The sequence below is a fragment of the Miscanthus floridulus genome, chromosome 13, assembly GCF_019320115.1.
Source record: "Miscanthus floridulus cultivar M001 chromosome 13, ASM1932011v1, whole genome shotgun sequence".
In the NCBI taxonomy this organism is placed as follows: domain Eukaryota; kingdom Viridiplantae; phylum Streptophyta; class Magnoliopsida; order Poales; family Poaceae; genus Miscanthus; species Miscanthus floridulus.
Genome location: NC_089592.1, coordinates 26,511,127 through 26,528,298, shown reverse-complemented (window position 1 = coordinate 26,528,298; position 17,172 = coordinate 26,511,127). Strand labels below are relative to the sequence as shown.

Genomic DNA, 17,172 nt, shown 5'->3' with positions numbered 1-17,172 from the left:
ATGTGTCCTGTTCTGTTTTTTTGCAGGTGTGCAGGGGCACGGCGGTCATGCTGGTCTCACGAACTGATGGAACAGATGAGCTTGCACTGGTTGGTTATTTAGAACCGCGCTGCTGTGAACGTTTTAATTTTCACTGCACAACTTCAAATCTCGACCCTTCGTTGCTAAAGTGCTGCTGCTAAGTAACTCTGTTTTTTCCTCTTGTCCGATGCCACTATTGAGTTACGGTGTGCCTGTGTTGTGTGCATGTTTAGATCAGAACGAGGGGGACACAAAGAAGTCACCAGCTCACCGTGAACACACACACAGTCCCTGTCCCTGAGGCTTCAGGGCAGTTTGAAACTTGGTAACGATGAAACAAAATCAAAAGTTGTGATGAAATCAAATGAAATTATCATCCCATAACCAGAATTGATGCGCCCATTATTGTTGAAACTGAAATTCTAAGAAGAGGTTACTGAACTTGTGGCATTGGTTGCTGATCCCGTAAAGGGCCTGAAGCGTATACGTATACGAATGGAATGGAAAGTTTAGCCTGTACACAAGCCAATTTCTTCCTTCCTTGAGTGATGCAACTACTACAGGATATAGGTATGAGTGAATTAAGATAAAAACGTTTCACAAGTAGTAGTTGAAGATAAAGCGACGTTTCACAAGTAGAGCTAGGTTTCTATCAAGAATTGAAGGCGACAAAGAATTCAGAGGAGCGGCCATTTGATTGTTCATTTGCTAAATAACACGATCGACGATGACAGAGTCCACAAGTGATCAGAACAGCTGAACAGGGGAACTGTTGGAGTTAGCACTAGGCAACTCTTCGCCACACCGCCAGCAATGCCTGCTGGTCAGCGCCCTGTTCTGTTCGATCGGGGACAACAAAGCACACACAACTTAATTAAGCCCTGACTGGGCTAGCTAGCAGAGCAGGCAGACAGGAAACAGACGCACGCAGGGTGACTGCCCCTTCCCTTGCTTCAATTCAGTCGTCCAGCTTCCATGCCGTGGACGGCGGAGGGGCGTCCAGGCCGACGACGGCGAGCAGCGGGCTCCGGACGTCGTGGCCGCGGTTGCTTGACCAGATGATGGAGCCCTCGAAGGCGGCTCCCTTGATGAGCGTGACCCCGGACCTCGGGGCGACTCGGATGGAGAAGGACCGCTTCTGCCCCGGCGCCGTGAAAGTCAGCACGGCGGGTTCCACGTCCACGAACACCATCTTGGACAGAACCACCGACAGCTTGTACACCTCCGGCAGGCCGTCAGCAACCAGGTTGGTCAGCGTCCTGACCACGACGTGATTCTGCCGGAGAGGGAGCACGTCGACGACGACGCTTGGATAGTTGAGTTCTTCTTGGGCCACATGTGCGTAATCGGAGCACTCGCCGGTGCTGTAATTGCGAGTAATGGCCCGCATCGCAGTCTGCCCGAGGCTGGAGCACAAGTAGCCGATGTACTGTTCTTTGTTGATGTCGAACGCCAGCCCAGGATCCATGGCGCTGGTCACGTTGACGTGGCCAGCGCCCGTCGCGTAGAGCCCAGCCGGCTGATCTGCTCGTCCAGGATGAGCCCCCCGCTGTTGTCTCGGGTGTAGGCGGTCGTCATCAGTGCTGACCTGCAATGCAAATCGATCGAAGCAGCAGCAGGATCGAATATTAGTATAGGAAGTACGTACTAGCATCTCGGGATTATATAGCATAGAATTACCTCATGATGGCCGGACTCCACGTCGGATGGGCCCTCTTCAGAAGCGCCACGATCCCGCTGACATGCGGCGCGGCCATGGAGGATCCCGACTTGAAAGACCAGATCCCTGGTCTCGCGGGCACGCCGGCGAGGATGTTGAGCCCCGGCGCCAGCACATCCGGATTGAGGATGCCGGGGATCAACTTGCTCGGGCCACGGCCCGTAGGCGCCGGAGAGGAATGCTGTGTGCCGACACCCCAGTTGACGAGCCCATAGGGTAAAGGCCCGCCTGACGCGAACTTCTTAAGCATCTCACCCTGCTTGTGGGCAGCGGCGGACCCAGAAAATATTTCAGGGGCTGAACAATACTACTGTTCGATCTTAAATCTTAACCCCTCCTATATTATAGAACTTTGCCTAAAAATTTATGGGGGCTCCACAAAGGTTCCACTGCTGTGATATGGGTAGGGGGGCATAAGCCCCCCGCCCCATCGGTGTGTCCGCCCCTGCTTGTGGGTCACTTGAACTACGGGACTCAATGGACCGAAGTTGTCAAGTTAATGGTATCTCCTTTCTCTTTTGGTTCGACGAACACAACGGTCGAAGCGTTCAATCCCATAAGTACAAAGGCTGTCTTGTGCATCAGATCACGTCTGCCGGGGACTAGGTCGCAAATGACGACCTTGTCAGGAACCAAGGCCCTTAGCTGTTGATTGTAATCCTTGTGTGCTAGATTAGCTTACCATATTTTCCGGTAGCTATTTAGGCGCATGATCATTGATTGTAATTGTGTTTAAAGATCTTGATTAGTTTCCTTGTAATAGCTTATTTCCTTGTAATAGCTTATTTAAGCATGGCAATACAATCAGAAACGTTGCCGCTTTGCAGCAACAAATCATCGTGTGTCCACTGTGTTCGTGTGTGTTCATCATCTTCTCCCTCTCGCCGGTTCGGAATTCTGACATTTGGTATCAGAGCCAGGTCCCGACGTCGCCATGTCGCAGTCACCATCCAAGAAGCTGCTGACTGGTGATGCCTCCGGCGAGAAGAAGGTCCAGCCGTCGAACTCGCCGCCACGTCGCCGTGGCCGCTCTCACAGTCACCGCTCGCGCAACCGGGACGCTGGGTCGCGCGTCGTCGAGCGCATCATTGAGCGACCATCAAGCGAATGTCGCGTGGCCGATGTTGACCCGGACCAACTATCTAGAATGGGCCCTGGTCATGGAGGTAAACTTCCAGACCCTCAGAGTCTAGGACGTCGTCCACCATGGCATCGCCGCGGACACCGACGAAGATGAGTACCACGACGACCGACAGGCGATGGCCGGACTCCTGCGCTCGGTACCCTCCGAGCTCTGGAGCACCCTCGCCGTCAAGCACACGGTGAAAGAGCCGTGGGACGCGGTCAAGAACTTGTGGATCGGCGACGAACGCGCGCGCGACACCAGCGCGCAGCAGCTCCGCCGGGAATTCGGTAACCTCTCCTTCAAGGAAGGGGAGAGCGTCAACGAGTTCGACATCCGCATCACCGCGCTCGCCACCAACCTCCGCTCCCTCGGCGACAACATCACCGACGCTGAGGTAGTGAAGAAATTGCTGCAGGTGGTCCCTGAAAGGCTGAACCAAGCCGTCATCTCCCTCGAGATGTTTCTTGACCTGAACAAGGTCACCATCGAGGAGGTGTTCAGACGGCTGCGCGTGTTCGAGGAGCGCGCCAAGCCCAAGGAGGTCACGGACGCCATGGGGCGCCTGATGCTCTACGAGGAGGACTGGGAGGCCCGCCGCAAAGCGTGCCGTGAGTAGGAGAACTCTGGTGGCAGCGGTGGCCCCAGCAGCCGCGGGAAGCGCTGAGGGCGCGGACGCGGTCGCGGCGGTGCGGGATCCTCGATGCGTGACAGCCGTGATGGCCAGAATGCAGGCGCCGGGAACGCCGGTGGCGGGAGGCCACCACCCGGTACCCTCTGCAATAACTGTGGCAAGTCCAGCCATTGGGCCAAGGATTGCCGTGGTAAGAAGAAGGGCGCGACACATGTCGCGCAGGCTGAGGAGCACGAGCACGCGCTGATGTACATCGCCGCGGATGTCGAGATAATTGCGTCGTCCGTATCATGCTGCCACCCTAGGTCGCCGCCGCCCATCGTTGAGCCACAGGCGCGTGTCCACCTCGTTGAACCGAAGGTGCTCCTCCACCTCAGTGAGGAAGAGAAGGAGGCCGTGGTGTCTCGCCGCTAGGTACTAGACATCGGGGCCATGAACCACATGACAGGTACACGCACTATCTTCGCCGAGCTGAACACCGGCGTCACTGGCACTGTCAAGTTCGGGGACGGATCGGTGGTCGACATCCAGGGCAAGGGCACTGTGCTCTTCGCCTGCAAGTTCGATGAACACCGTCGACTAGATGGGGTCTACTACATCCCACGCCTCACCACGAACATCATCGGTCTTGGCTAGATGGATGAGGATGGGTTCAAGGTCGACATCGAGTCTGGCATACTGCGCCTCTTCGACCTAGAGCGGAAACTGCTGGCGAAGGTGCACCGATCACCGAGCCGGCTCTACTTCCTCGACATGAACATTGCCGCTCTGGTGTGCCTCACCGCGCGTGTCAGTGACGTGGCGTGGCGCTGGCATGAGCGGTATGGTCACCTCAACTTCCAGGCGCTGCGCAAGCTCGGGGCGTGCGGACATGGTGTGAGGACTACCGGCCATCGACCACGTAGATCAAGTCTGCGAGGACCACATCCTAGCAAAGCAGAAGAGGATGCCATTCCCCAAGGCCACCAAGTACCAGGCTCAGGAGGAGATTGAACTGGTCCATGGTGACCTATGCAGCCCGATCTCACCATCAGCACCGGCCGGTAACGCCTACTTCTTGTTGCTCGTTGATGACATGAGCCGCTATATGTGGCTCACTCATTTGCGCTCAAAGGCGGATGCACCGGCGGCGATCATGATGTTCCAAGCACGCGTTGAGCGCGAAACCGACAAGAAATTGAAGGTGCTCCGCACCGACAACGGTGGTGAGTTCACCTCAGTTGAGTTCGGTGAGTACTATGCAGGAGAGGGCGCCCAGCGTCACCACTCGGCCCCATACGCGCCACAGCAGAACGACGTGGTGGAACGTCAAAACCAGATGGTCGTGGTGATGGCGAGGAGCATCTTGCGCGCGCGGGGCATGCCGGGCCACTTCTGGGGCGAGGCGGTGCACACCACCGTGTTCCTCCTCAACCGGGCGCCCACCAGCGCGCTCGACGGGATGACCCCGTACCAGGCGTGGTACAGGAAGAAGCCACTCGTGCACTTCTTCAAAGTGTTCAGGAGCGTCACATACATCAAGCACCTGCGCCCGCATCTCAGCAAGCTCGACGACCACAAGCAGAAGGTTGTCTTCATTGGGTACCAGGACGGGTCAAAGGCGTACCGTTTCTATGACCCTGTCACCGAGCGTGTTCATGTCTCCCGCGACGCCACTTTCGACGAGGGCACGCGCTGGGACTAGGAAGACGCCTCGGTCGCCATCAACGAGCACCCCTTCACCATCGTGGACGACTATGAGCTGCGGCGCCAACGTACCGAGGTGACGGCCCAAGAGCCGACGTCTCCTGAGCAGCACTCGCCAGCTTCCTCACCACCATCCGCGTCGTGCTCATCATCACCTTGCGCACCGAGCTCACCTCCACCTGCATCGCCGTTCTCGACGCCACTGATGGTTGGGACGCAGGTCGAGTTCGCGACACCGCTCACCTCTGACCCAAACCTTGACGCTGATGATGATGAGGAGGGGGAGCACCGGTACCGGACGCTGGACAACATCCTTGGCACGGATGCAGCACCTAGACTGGCACACCGTGACACCGTTGAGGCTGAACTGCACGCAGTGAGCCAGGCCATGAGCGTGGAGGAGCCCAGGTCGCTGAAAGAAGCCGATGGCGACCCCAACTGGGTTGCTGCGATGGAGGAGGAAATGAAGTCGATCCGCGACAATGAAACATGGTCGCTGGTAGAGCTTCCGCGCAGACACCGAGCCATCGGGTTGAAATGGGTATACAAGGTGAAGCGCAACGAGAACGGGAGCATCGTCAAGTACAAAGCCCGCTTTGTCGCCTAGGGCTACGTGCAACGTCCCGGCATCGATTTCGAAGAGGTGTTCGCTCTAGTCGCTCGACTGGAGTCGATGCGCCTGCTCCTTGCCATCGCGGCGCACTATGGGTGGGGCGTCCATCACATGGACGTCAAGTCGGCGTTCTTAAATGGAGAGCTCCAGGAGGAAGTCTACGTCCAGCAACCTCCTAGCTTCGTCGACGACAAGCACAAGCACAAGGTGCTTCGGCTTCACAAGGCACTCTACGGCCTCCGTCAGGCTCCATGCGCATGGAACTAGAAGCTTGATGCCGAGCTGCTGTTGCTCGGGTTCACGCGTCACATCGACGAACACGGGATGTACACCCATGGCAAAGGAGAAGGGTGCCTGATCGTGGGCGTGTACGTCGATGATCTTATCATCACTGGAGGTGACGCATATGTCGTGGGGAGGTTCAAGAAGTAGATGCTGAGCACCTTCCACATGAGTGATCTTGGGCTCCTCTCCTACTACCTTGGCCTCGAAGTTGCCCAAGGAGCTCATGGGAACATGCTGCGCCAAAGTGCCTACGCCACCAAGATCCTCGAGAAGGCTAGGCTGGCAGGTTGCAATGCGAGCGCCACGCCCATGGAGATGAGGCTGAAGCTTTTGAAGGAAGGCTCGACGCCAAGTGTGGACGCCACTGAGTATCGTAGCCTCATTGGTAGCTTGAGGTATTTGTGCAATTCCAGGCCGGACCTGGCATACGCGGTGGGCTACCTCAGTCGGTTCATGGAGGCGCCGTGGCAAGAGCATCTGGCAGCTGTGAAGCGCGTCCTTCGCTATGTGGCAGGCATGGTGCACTGGGGTGTGCACTACCATCTGGGAGGAAAGAAGGGAGCAGTTCCTCGGCTGCTGGGCTACTCCGACAGTGACCTAGCAGGCAACGTTAACGATCGGAAAAGCACAAGTGGTCTCATCTTCTTCCTTGCCGATGGGCCGATTGCATGGCAGTCGGCAAAACAAAAGGTGGTTGCGCTGTCGTCCTGCGAGGCGGAATACATCGCGGCTACTGGAGCTGCGTGCGAGGCAGTTTGGTTGGCACGGTTGCTGGCTAATCTTGTCAGAGGAGCCGTCCTCGCACCCAAGCTCAAGGTGGACTATAAGTCCACCATCGCCTTGATGAGAAATCCTGTGCATCATGACCGGAGTAAGCATATTGATGTGAAGTTTCACTTCATCCGGGAATGCTGCGACAGGAAGCTGATCGACGTCGAGTTCGTAGGTACTAAACTGTAGCTGGGCGACATTCTCACTAAAGCGCTCGGGCTTGTTCGGTTCCAGGAGCTTCGAGGAAAGATCGGCGTGCTTGATGTAAATAGTAAGCACAGCAAGGCTTAGGAGGAGATTGTTATTGTAATCCTTGTGTGCTAGATTAGCTTACCATATTTTCTAGTAGCTATTTAGGCGCATGATCACTGATTGTGATTGTGTTTAAAGATCTTGATTAGTTTCCTTGTAATAGCTTATTTCCTTGTAATAGCTTATTTAAGCATGGCAATACAATCAGAAACGTTGCTGCTTTGCAGCAACAAATCATCGTGTGTCCACTGTGTTCGCGTGGGTTCATCATCTTCTCCCTCTCGCCGGTTCAGGATTCTAACATCAGCTCCTTGAAAGGGTACACGCAGTACCTGCGTGTTAGATTGATCTCCCAACCAATAAGCCCAATGGCCTATTGGGCCTTGGTCACACGCCCTGATCGGGGGCACCTAACCCTACATGGTTGGTGGGTCCCCGTCGCACTGCGCTATATATAGAGGTGGGGGCCGGCAGCTCGAGGTACGAGGTTCACCATGAGCCGCAAACCCCACCGACAAACCCTAGACCAATCTGAGAGGGCGCGCAGCCAGCGACGGGAAGCTCCACTGACTTCGTCGTCGCCACTGCTACGCCGTCCGTCTGCACTGCATCGACGTCTGTGCCACCTCTACTCTGCCCGTCGCTGCCTGTGCGCAGACCTTCATCACCGAACCTGAGATGGCCGGCTCCAGCTCAACCGTGACTCCCTCCGAGGGCTCAGGTTCAACACCAGCACCTCTTCCCTATCTCCCTCTCGGTGTAGTGTTCTAGGTTTAGATGTGCATGTGTTATTACGAATCCAACTGTTTCCCTCCTAGATCTACTGCTAGAGATCCTAAATGATCTTAACAATGGCATTGGAGCCAGCCTATCAAGTACGTGGATCTAGATCAGAGAAAAACAATCGAAAGAAATCCAAAGAAGTTGGTCCGATTTTGAATCGGATCAAGAAAGAGAAAACCTAACCCTAACAGAAAGGGGATGGTCATTAGGGGCTTCAGCCGACATAGGGTTCGGTTGAACCCTAACCTCGACCCCTTCGGATCTGAGAAAAGATGAAGGTTCGAATGAAGAAAACCTAACCCTAACTCTAGAGAGCTCGGGAAAAGGAAAGAAAGAGAACCGATTTCAAATCAGAAAAGAATACAAAATTAAATCAAAACCCTAACCCTAGCATGAACAGAGAAAGGATGGAGGGGAAGGGATCCTACCCGGGTCCTCTCCCCGCTGTCGTCACTGCCATGGTGCAGGAAGGGGACCGCGCCGCCTCTGCGTGCGGGACAGAGCCGAGATCCGCACTGCACCTGCGGTCATGGCAACAGGGCACTACCATGCGCCCCCTCGACGGCGGCATGCTCAGCCTCGGGCGAGCACGCACGCCGGCGAGAGGGCGCTGGGCGGAGCCGCTCTTCTTCTCCCTTGGCCATCGTGGACGGCTGCTGCTACGGCTGTTCTATGAGCGACGCTAGTCGAATGAGAGAGAAAGGGAGGCAAAGAATGAGGCTAGGGTTGAGGGAAGCCGCGGCCGGGGGGGGGGGTTTGATCCTTCGAGATCGATGCCTAGCCATCGGATTCAGATTGACGGCGAGCGTCGCTCCAGGCCGAATAGAGCCTAGGCGGGCGATGCTACTCGGCCGAATTCCTGGCCCGGGCCCAGGTTGCGGCCTGGGCGCGGGGAGGCGCCGCGCGCGTCCACAGGAAATGGGCTTTTTGGCTCTGGGCCGCGCGCACTGCTGCTGGATCGGGCCGAAATGGCCAAACAAATAGTACAGTCACAGTTTTTTTAATTTTCTTATTTTCCAGAAAACAATTTGATGAATTTGAATTGAATTTTTATGATAATTTTCTGTACAAAATTTATCCAACGATAATTTTTGTTCAGTAAATAGTAAAGTTGCTTCTGGAAAATAGAAAAATGATTATTGAATGTTAATGTTTCCGCTGCATATTTAAAGATGTAATTTTCATTATTAAATTCGAACCAACGGGAGAATTTAATTTTGAAAATAGATATGTTTTAAATTGATTATAATATTGTTGTTATTCTGACCAACGTTGATTAATGGCAATATTATAATGTTTTTGTCTTACATTAATTCTATTTCTGCCCAACGGTGATGTAGAATTAGTGTAGAGAATAATTGTATGTTTTAATTTTGACCAACGTTGAACTAAGGCATGCAATTATCGTTGTTATTATTTGTGTTCTCACACTATTTGAATTGTGTTTTCAGGAGGATACAACTTGATAAGTTGTATCAAAGAGATCCTCACTCTAAAAGGTGATAACTATATTGAGTGGAAGAAAAAGATAGACCTGACTTTCATCCTCGCTGAGGTGGACTGGGTTGTCACCACACAGTGTCCCAAAGAACCTGTGGCACCGGTGAGGGAGACAGATGAGACTGATGCTGTATGGCAGAACAGAGAGCGGGACTTTGCTCCCATAAAGATGTCTTTTGACCTTGAAAACAGAAAGTGGGTCACAACCAATAAAAAATGTTTGGCTGTGATAAAGAATACAATTAAGCCTGCAATAGTGGGCTTAATTTCAGACTATGACACGGTCACAGAGTACCTAAAAAGAATAAAGAGTCAGTTCACTGGCTCTTCAAAGACATATGCAACCTAGCTGATCAAGCAGCTGGTTACAGAAAGGTACTCTGGTGGCGGCAGTGGCATTAGAGAGCACATACTGAGAATGAGCAATCTGGCATCTAAGCTCAAACCAATGGATTTGGCACTCAAGGATGAGTTTCTTATTCATTTGATTTTTGCTTCTTTGCCCAAAGAATTTGACACCTTTGTTGTTAATTACAACATACAGCTTGAAAAATGGGATTTAGAAAAGCTCATAGCCATGTGTGTGCAGAAGGAGGAAAGAATAAAAGTTTCACAAGGTGGTACTATCAACTACCTAAAAGGTAAGAAAAAAAACTATAATAACAGCTCTTCCTCCAAGTCATCTGAAAAGGGTCCCATGCAACAGTCTCAGAACAAGCAATTCCCAGTAGATAAAGATCAGTGTCTCTACTGTAAGAAGATGGGACATTATAAGAAGAATTGTCCTAATTTCCTAAAGATGATAATGAAAAATAAAGGTGAGAACATTATTACGTTCGTAAATGAATCCTTGTATGTAAAGTTTTCAAAATCTACTTGGTGGATTGATTCAGGTGCAACTATTCATGTTGCTAATTCATTACAGGGATTCTGTTCGATGAGAACTTTGCAAAGAAGCAAAAGTTTCATTAAAGTCGCAAATGGAGTACAAGCAGATGTTGAGGCCGTTGGCGATCTTCCACTACAGTTTGCTGATGGCTTCATACTTTTTCTTAGAGATGTTCTTTATGTACCTTCTTTGCAAAGAAACTTGATTAGTGTATCAAAGTTGGACCATGATGGTTATGATTGCCATTTTGGAAATGGCAAATGTCAGATATTGTTTAATAATAGATGTATTGGTCTTGCCTTCCGACAAGACGAGCTTTATTTGTTATCACTTCGTGAAAATGTGAATTCCGTATGTGATGTGAATGAGAATGTATCCTCATCGAACAATGTAAACAGAAAACGAAAGAGAGCTCACGATGCGTTGTCGAAATTATGGCACTGTCGTTTAGGTCATATTTCGAGGAGGAGAATAGAAAGACTAGTTAAGAATGATATTCTTCCTCCATTAGAGCTCTCAGATTTAGAACAATGTAGAGATTGCATAAAAGAAAAGTATGTAAAGAAAATTAAGAAAGATGCCAAATGAAGCGCAGGAATTCTACAGATTATTCACACAGATATATGTGGTTCTTTTCCTGTGAAAAGTGTGGATGGTTATGATTCATTCATAACATTCACAGATGATTACTCTCGTTTTGGCTACATTTATCCAATTAAAGAAAGAACAGAAGCATTGGATAAATTCAAAATATTTAAAGCAGAAGTTGAAAATCAGCATGATTTAAAGATTAAGATAGTCAGGTCTGACCATGGGGGAGAGTACTACGGTCGGCATACCCCATATGGACAAGTTCCTAGACCTTTTGCAAGGTTCTTACAGGAGAATGGTATAGTTGCCCAGTATTCAACACCGGGCGAACCTCAGCAGAATGGAGTAGCTGAAAGGCGTAACCGTACCCTGATGGATATGGTGCGTAGTATGATAAGTTACTCCACTTTACCGATGAGTCTGTGGATGGAGGCGTTAAAAACCGCCATTCATATTCTCAATAGAGTACCAAGTAAGTCGGTGCCCAAAACACCGTATGAGTTGTGGACAGGAAGAGTACCCTCACTTAACCACTTGCGTGTGTGGGGGAGCCCTGCTGAGGCTAAAGTTTTTAACCCAAACATTAGGAAGCTAAATCCCAAAATAGTGAGTTACCATTTCATTGGCTACCCAGAAAAGTCAAAAGATTTTCGTTTCTACTGTCCTGACAGACATACAAAGTTTGTGGAAACAAGACACGCTGTCTTCCTAGAGGATGAAATGATTAGGGGGAGCTTGGTAGCTCGAGAAATTGACCTTGAAGAGAAGCGGGTGTATGCACCCACTCCAATAATTCATGAGCCATTTTTCTCACTACCTGCTGTTGCTGCACCGACAGTACAAGACACTGTGGTGCCAGCACCTGTTGTTATCCCGCCTGTGGCAACAATGAATGATGATGAGGAACCTGTTCCTCAGGATCCTATAGAACCTATTGCCACACATGAGGGGGAGCAACAACAGCCTCAAACAGAAAATGTGCTAAATGAGGAGGCCCCTAGAAGGTCTCAAAGAGTTAGAAAATCAGCTATTCCTGCTGATTATGAAGTGTACAACAATGAGGAATTTCAAATGGAGGATGAACCCACCTCATTTGAAGAAGCCATGAAAAGTGATCATTCATCAAAGTGGCTTGAGGTCATGGAAGATGAAATGAGATCAATGAATGCAAATAAAGTTTGGGATTTGGAGATAATTCCTAAAGAAGCCAAAACAGTAGGCTGTAAATGGGTCTACAAAACAAAACTTGACTCTCAAGGAAATATAGAGAGATATAAAGCCTGACTTGTGGCAAAAGGCTTTACACAAAGAGAAAGGATTGATTACAATAAGACCCTTTCTCTAGTCTCATGTAAGGATTCCTTCAGAATCATAATGGCATTAGTGGCATATTACGATTTAAAATTACATCAGATGGATGTAAAGACGGCATTTCTCAACAGAGACTTAGAAGAAAATGTTTACATGGCACAACTAAAAAGTTTTGTCATGGAAGGAAAAGAACGTTTGAGATGCCGCCTAAAGAAATCAATTTATGGATTAAAACAAGCTTCAAGACAGTGGTACTTGAAGTTTGATCAGACAATAAAGAATTTTGGGTTTAAAGATAATGTTGAGGACAATTGTGTCTACGCAAAGTTTAAGAATGGGAAGTTTATCTTCCTTGTCCTGTATGTGGATGATATCTTACTTGCTAGTAGTGATGTCAATCTACTACTGGAAACAAAGAAGTTTTTGTCCTCAAAATTTGATATGAAAGATCTTGGTGAAGCTTCGTTCGTTCTAGGGATCGAGATTCACCGAGATAGAAGTAAAGGGGTATTAGGACTGTCACATAAAGCATACATAGAAAAAGTCTTAAAGAAATTCAGTATGCACAAATGTAGTCCCTTACCTGCTCCTATAGTCAAGGGCGACAGATATGGGGATTTTTAATGCCCTAGGAACCAATATGAGATCGATCAAATGAAAGTGGTTCCATATGCTTTAGCTGTTGGAAGCTTGCAATATGCTCAAGTGTGTACGCGCCCTGACTTAGCATTTGTTATCGGGTTACTTGGTAGATTCTAGAGCAATCCTGGAATAGAACACTGGAAATTAGTAAAGAAAGTCTTGCTCACAACAATAGGTCAAGTGGTGCTGCCAAACACATTGACATAAAGTATTATGATGTGAAGGATAAAGTCCGGGATCAAATGATAAGTCTTGAGCATATAAGTACCGAAAAGATGCTCGTGGATCCGCTTACAAAAGGCTTGCCACCCAACGTGTTCAGAGAATATGTAGCCGGCATGGGTTTAAGGGAAAGCCTATGATTCCTGGACTATAAAGGGCCCAAAAGTTAAAGTAACTATTTCAGATCAGAGACGTGCATTGTAGCTGTTAAATCTATCGGCGATTGACTGTGACGATGAAACATGCTCTATGCATCATCTGTGAAGAAATGAGTAAGGATAAAAGGATTGAAGTTTAAAGTTTAAAGATAAAAGTAATAGTGAGATCAAGGGGGAGAATGTTAGATTGATCTCCCAACCAATAAGCCCAACGGCCTATTGGGCCTTGGTCGCGCGTCCTGATCGGTTGCGCCCAACCCTACATGGTTGGTAGGCCCCCGTCGCACTACGCTATATATAGAGGTGGGGGCCGGCGGCTCGAGGTACGAGGTTCATCGTGAGCCGCAAACCCCACCGACAAACCCTAGACCGATCTGAGAGGGCGCGCAACCAGCGACGGGAAGCTCCACTGACTTCGCCGTCGCCACTGCTACGCCGTCCGTCTGCACTGCATCGACGTCTGTGTCACCTCTACTCCGCCCGTCGCTGCCCGTGCGCAGACCTTCATCACCGAACCTGAGATGGCCGGCTCCAGCTCAACCACGACTTCCTCCGAGGGCTCAGGTTCAACACCAGCACCTCTTCCCTATCTCCCTCTCGGTGTAGTGTTCTAAGTTTAGATATGCATGTGTTATTACGAATCCAACTATTTTCCTCCTAGATCTACTGCTAGAGATCCTAAATGATCTTAACACTGCGAAGCTCCTCGGTACGGAACAGGAGACGCTTCCAACTCGGCGGCGGCGTCGTCAGGAGGAGCTTCATCCTATCCGTAAGAGCCTCTCCGACGGCGGAATCGTGAGCTTTATCCGCGGGCCCTTCAAGGTACACGGTGGCCGGGAAATACCGGTCCACCGTGCTGGCGCCCACCGTGAGCAGCCATGGCGCGGTGTTCTGGACAGAGGATGCGTTCGGGCCATCGTTACCGGCGCAAGCGACGACGTGGATGCCTTTCTGCATGGCGGTGAAGCTGCCGATGGCGACGGCGTCTTGGTCGAACGTGGGATTGGTGCTCGCGGCGATGGACACGGATCGGATATGATGTCCACCCTGTCCGCCGCCGCCTAGTCGAAGGCCCTCAGCACGGCTGTCCCGGGGCAGTCTCCCTGGGGGCCGCCGCACGCCTTGTAGATTGCCAGGTGGGCGTAAGGAGCCACGCCGGAGGCGGTGCCGGCGGCAAGGCCGTTGATGGAGACGTTGGCGACGAAGTTGCCGGCCGCGGTGGTCGCCACGTGCGTGCCGTGGCCGTTGTCCGTGTCGTAGGGCGGGGTGACGTCGCCCTTGGGGACGTACATGTTCTTCTCCCCGATCAACTTCTTGTTGCACTTCATGGCCGGATGGCACGACCCCCTCCAGAACGGCGGGGCCATGTCCTGGAACCCAGCGTCCTCCAGCGACGGCTGGGTGTCATCGATGCCGTGATCGATGACACCAATGATGACCCCCCGGCCGCCGTTGCCGGGCCAGTTGTCGGGCGCCTCCCCCATGCGGTTCGGCAGGCCGAGGAACGACGGCGTGTGCGTCGTCTGCGCGCGGTAGATGATGTTCGGGAAGGAGCGGACGAAGCCCGGCTTGGCGGAGAGCTCCTTCAGCTCCTCCTCCGTCAGCCACGTGGCGAAGCCGGTGAAGACGGTCCGGTAGGAGTAGAGCAGCCTGGGCTTGCCTTGTGCAGTCGTCGTCGACGGCAGGAAGGAGCGGTGCCAGGCCTCTACTCTGGCAGCATCAGCATCGGCATCTTGGCCTCCTTCTGGTGGCTCGAGGAGGATGATGTACATCTTGTAGCCGCCTTCGTCGGCTGGCTCGACGTGCGGCTCCCTCTCGTCCAGCTCGGCGGTGGTGGAGGTGGACGCGACCACCGCCTTGAGCAGCTCGGCGTTGGTGGACGCTAGCTCAACGTGCGGATCCCTCTCGTTCAGCTCGGCGGTGGTGGACGCGACCGCCGCCAGGAGCAGCAGCAGCATGCTGCTCGCCATGGCTGCGGGCGAGCGGGAGCGGTGGCTGGCGAGCGGTAGCAGTGGAAGATTGGTGCGCTGCGGGCTGCGGCAATCAAGTATGTGTGTGTGTATATATATATATATATATATATATATATATATATATATATATATATATATATATAGACACACACTATACTACACAAGCCGGCCCAGCTAGCTGCGTGGGTTGGACTTGGAATTGAACTCGCGGGCGGTACACGGGCACAATATAATGTCCATCAGCCACGCACCGTCGGTATACATGCATACGGATGATCGTGGCGGATCGGATGACCACGTATAACAAATAAAACGACCGCGAACGCGCCTGCTGCAACATGCATGCTAGCGGCTTTAATTGGCTTGTGTACAACAGTGCGATGATGATCGAATCCTTCTATATATACAAGGGGATTCGTCGACCACCCAGCTAGTAGCTAGCTAGCTATCTATGTATACGTACTGCCAACGACTATGCTCGGCTTTTGTGGCAGCTAGCTAGTACATTACTAGCGCATTTGCGAGATGCATGGTCCATGGACGTCGATCGGGTCGGGCTCCTGCGTAGCGTAACGAACATCAACGCCGGCCGGCCGGGCACGCGCCGTCGATCGCAGCAGCAATAGGCCACTTGCTGCGCGCCATGGTCATCCTCTCTCCCTGCACGCCGTATCGTATTCCGTCCCGGGATACTCTGGCGCCCATCCGAAATGCTCCCTGGCTAGGTGATCATGCTTGGGCGACAGTGATCGATCCGTGTAGCTTAAACGCCTAATGTGTGTGTGTGCGCGCGCGCTACATAGGAATTTCAGGCTGGTCGATCGGTCGTCGTGTCAAAAAAAATTAAAGGCCTCTCGTCCTAGCTAGCTACACCAGCGAGTGCTACGTCGATGTAAAGCCATGCAGCAAGGACCACGTACCTGGTGGGCGCCATTGTTCAACAACAGGTTCTACAGAGGCTCTGGTCTCTGATCTGCTGGTAGCGGTAGCAGCCAACCAGCAGAGGCCATTGACGATATCCTTTCAGGCAGGCTCGCTAGGGACTTGTGGCAGCAGTGTCACATACTCACATGCATACTAGCAGCAAGCGATGCGTCCCTCCGTCCCAGAATATCTGTCGTTCTCGTTTCCCAAGAAACAACTTTAACAAAATATATATTAAAAAATATTATTATTTATGATACATAATTAGCATCGTTGGAAAGATCTTTGAATCTAGTTTTTTAACAAATTTATTTGGAGACACAAATGTTGCACATATTTTGTACAAATTGAGTTAAAGTTGTGGCACGGACACCAAAAACGACAATTAAATTGGGACAGAGGGAGTATGCTGATACGATGATCATGAGATGCATCGGATCGAATCCTTGTATGGCCTTGTTTAGATTGAGGTTATGAATCAGTATTTGGCACTATAGCAATTTCGTTTGTATTTGACAATTATTGTCCAATCATGACCTAACTAGGCTCAAAAGATTCGTCTCGTAATTTACAATCAAACTGTGTAATTAGTTATTTTTTTATCTACATTTAATACTCTATACATGTGTCCAAAGATTTGATGTGATGAAGAGAGAGTGGAAAAACTTATCTAAACAAGGCCTATATATATAAAGTGGCCAACCCAGCTAGCTAGTATATAGATATATATATACGGTCTGCAGAAAAGCATGGAAGACCGACCCGGCCGCCCAGCTAGCCATCGCCTACGTGCAGAGTCGTCGTTGGCTCGTTGCAGCAGCTAGCACAGGAGGAAATTTCAAAATAATACTGAGATGCTCGTCCTCGCCTGGGGTTTTTTGGACCTACTAGAATTAATGGAACTAAAATTTTGGGCATTGTTATATATAAAGATATTATTACTGCTACACTAGCGCTACTCATTGCTAATTTCGCTTAAGAAATTCATATGAAGAGCTCCTATCTATGATTGTATATCAAATCATCAATCGCCCTTTTTCTTCTTTTTTTTGCCGTTGCCAGAAGCATATG

General features: G+C 50.9%; 2 protein-coding genes and 1 pseudogene across 2 annotated transcripts; all 3 read right to left on the bottom strand.

Annotated features, from left to right (window-relative positions):
• Window positions 1-277: 277 nt before the first annotated feature.
• On the bottom strand, window positions 278-1,721 carry LOC136502217 (subtilisin-like protease SBT4.2). Its single transcript, XM_066497679.1, has one exon. It carries the CDS (start codon window positions 1,691-1,693, stop codon window positions 980-982), a length of 714 nt encoding a protein of 237 aa, XP_066353776.1. The 5' UTR covers window positions 1,694-1,721; the 3' UTR covers window positions 278-979.
• A 1,162-nt stretch (window positions 1,722-2,883) lies between these two features.
• Window positions 2,884-3,818, bottom strand: LOC136499628 (uncharacterized; annotated as a pseudogene).
• A 10,447-nt stretch (window positions 3,819-14,265) lies between these two features.
• On the bottom strand, window positions 14,266-15,174 carry LOC136499627 (subtilisin-like protease 4). The gene has a single exon (XM_066495216.1). It carries the CDS (start codon window positions 15,172-15,174, stop codon window positions 14,266-14,268), a length of 909 nt encoding a protein of 302 aa, XP_066351313.1.
• Window positions 15,175-17,172: the final 1,998 nt, after the last annotated feature.

What these genes read in the sequence shown, in the direction of transcription:
- LOC136499627 (XM_066495216.1), bottom strand. Translation starts at nt 15,174, where the DNA reads ATGGCGAGCAGCATGCTGCTGCTGCTCCTGGCGGCGGTCGCGTCCACC.
- LOC136502217 (XM_066497679.1), bottom strand. Translation starts at nt 1,693, where the DNA reads ATGCTATATAATCCCGAGATGCTAGTACGTACTTCCTATACTAATATT.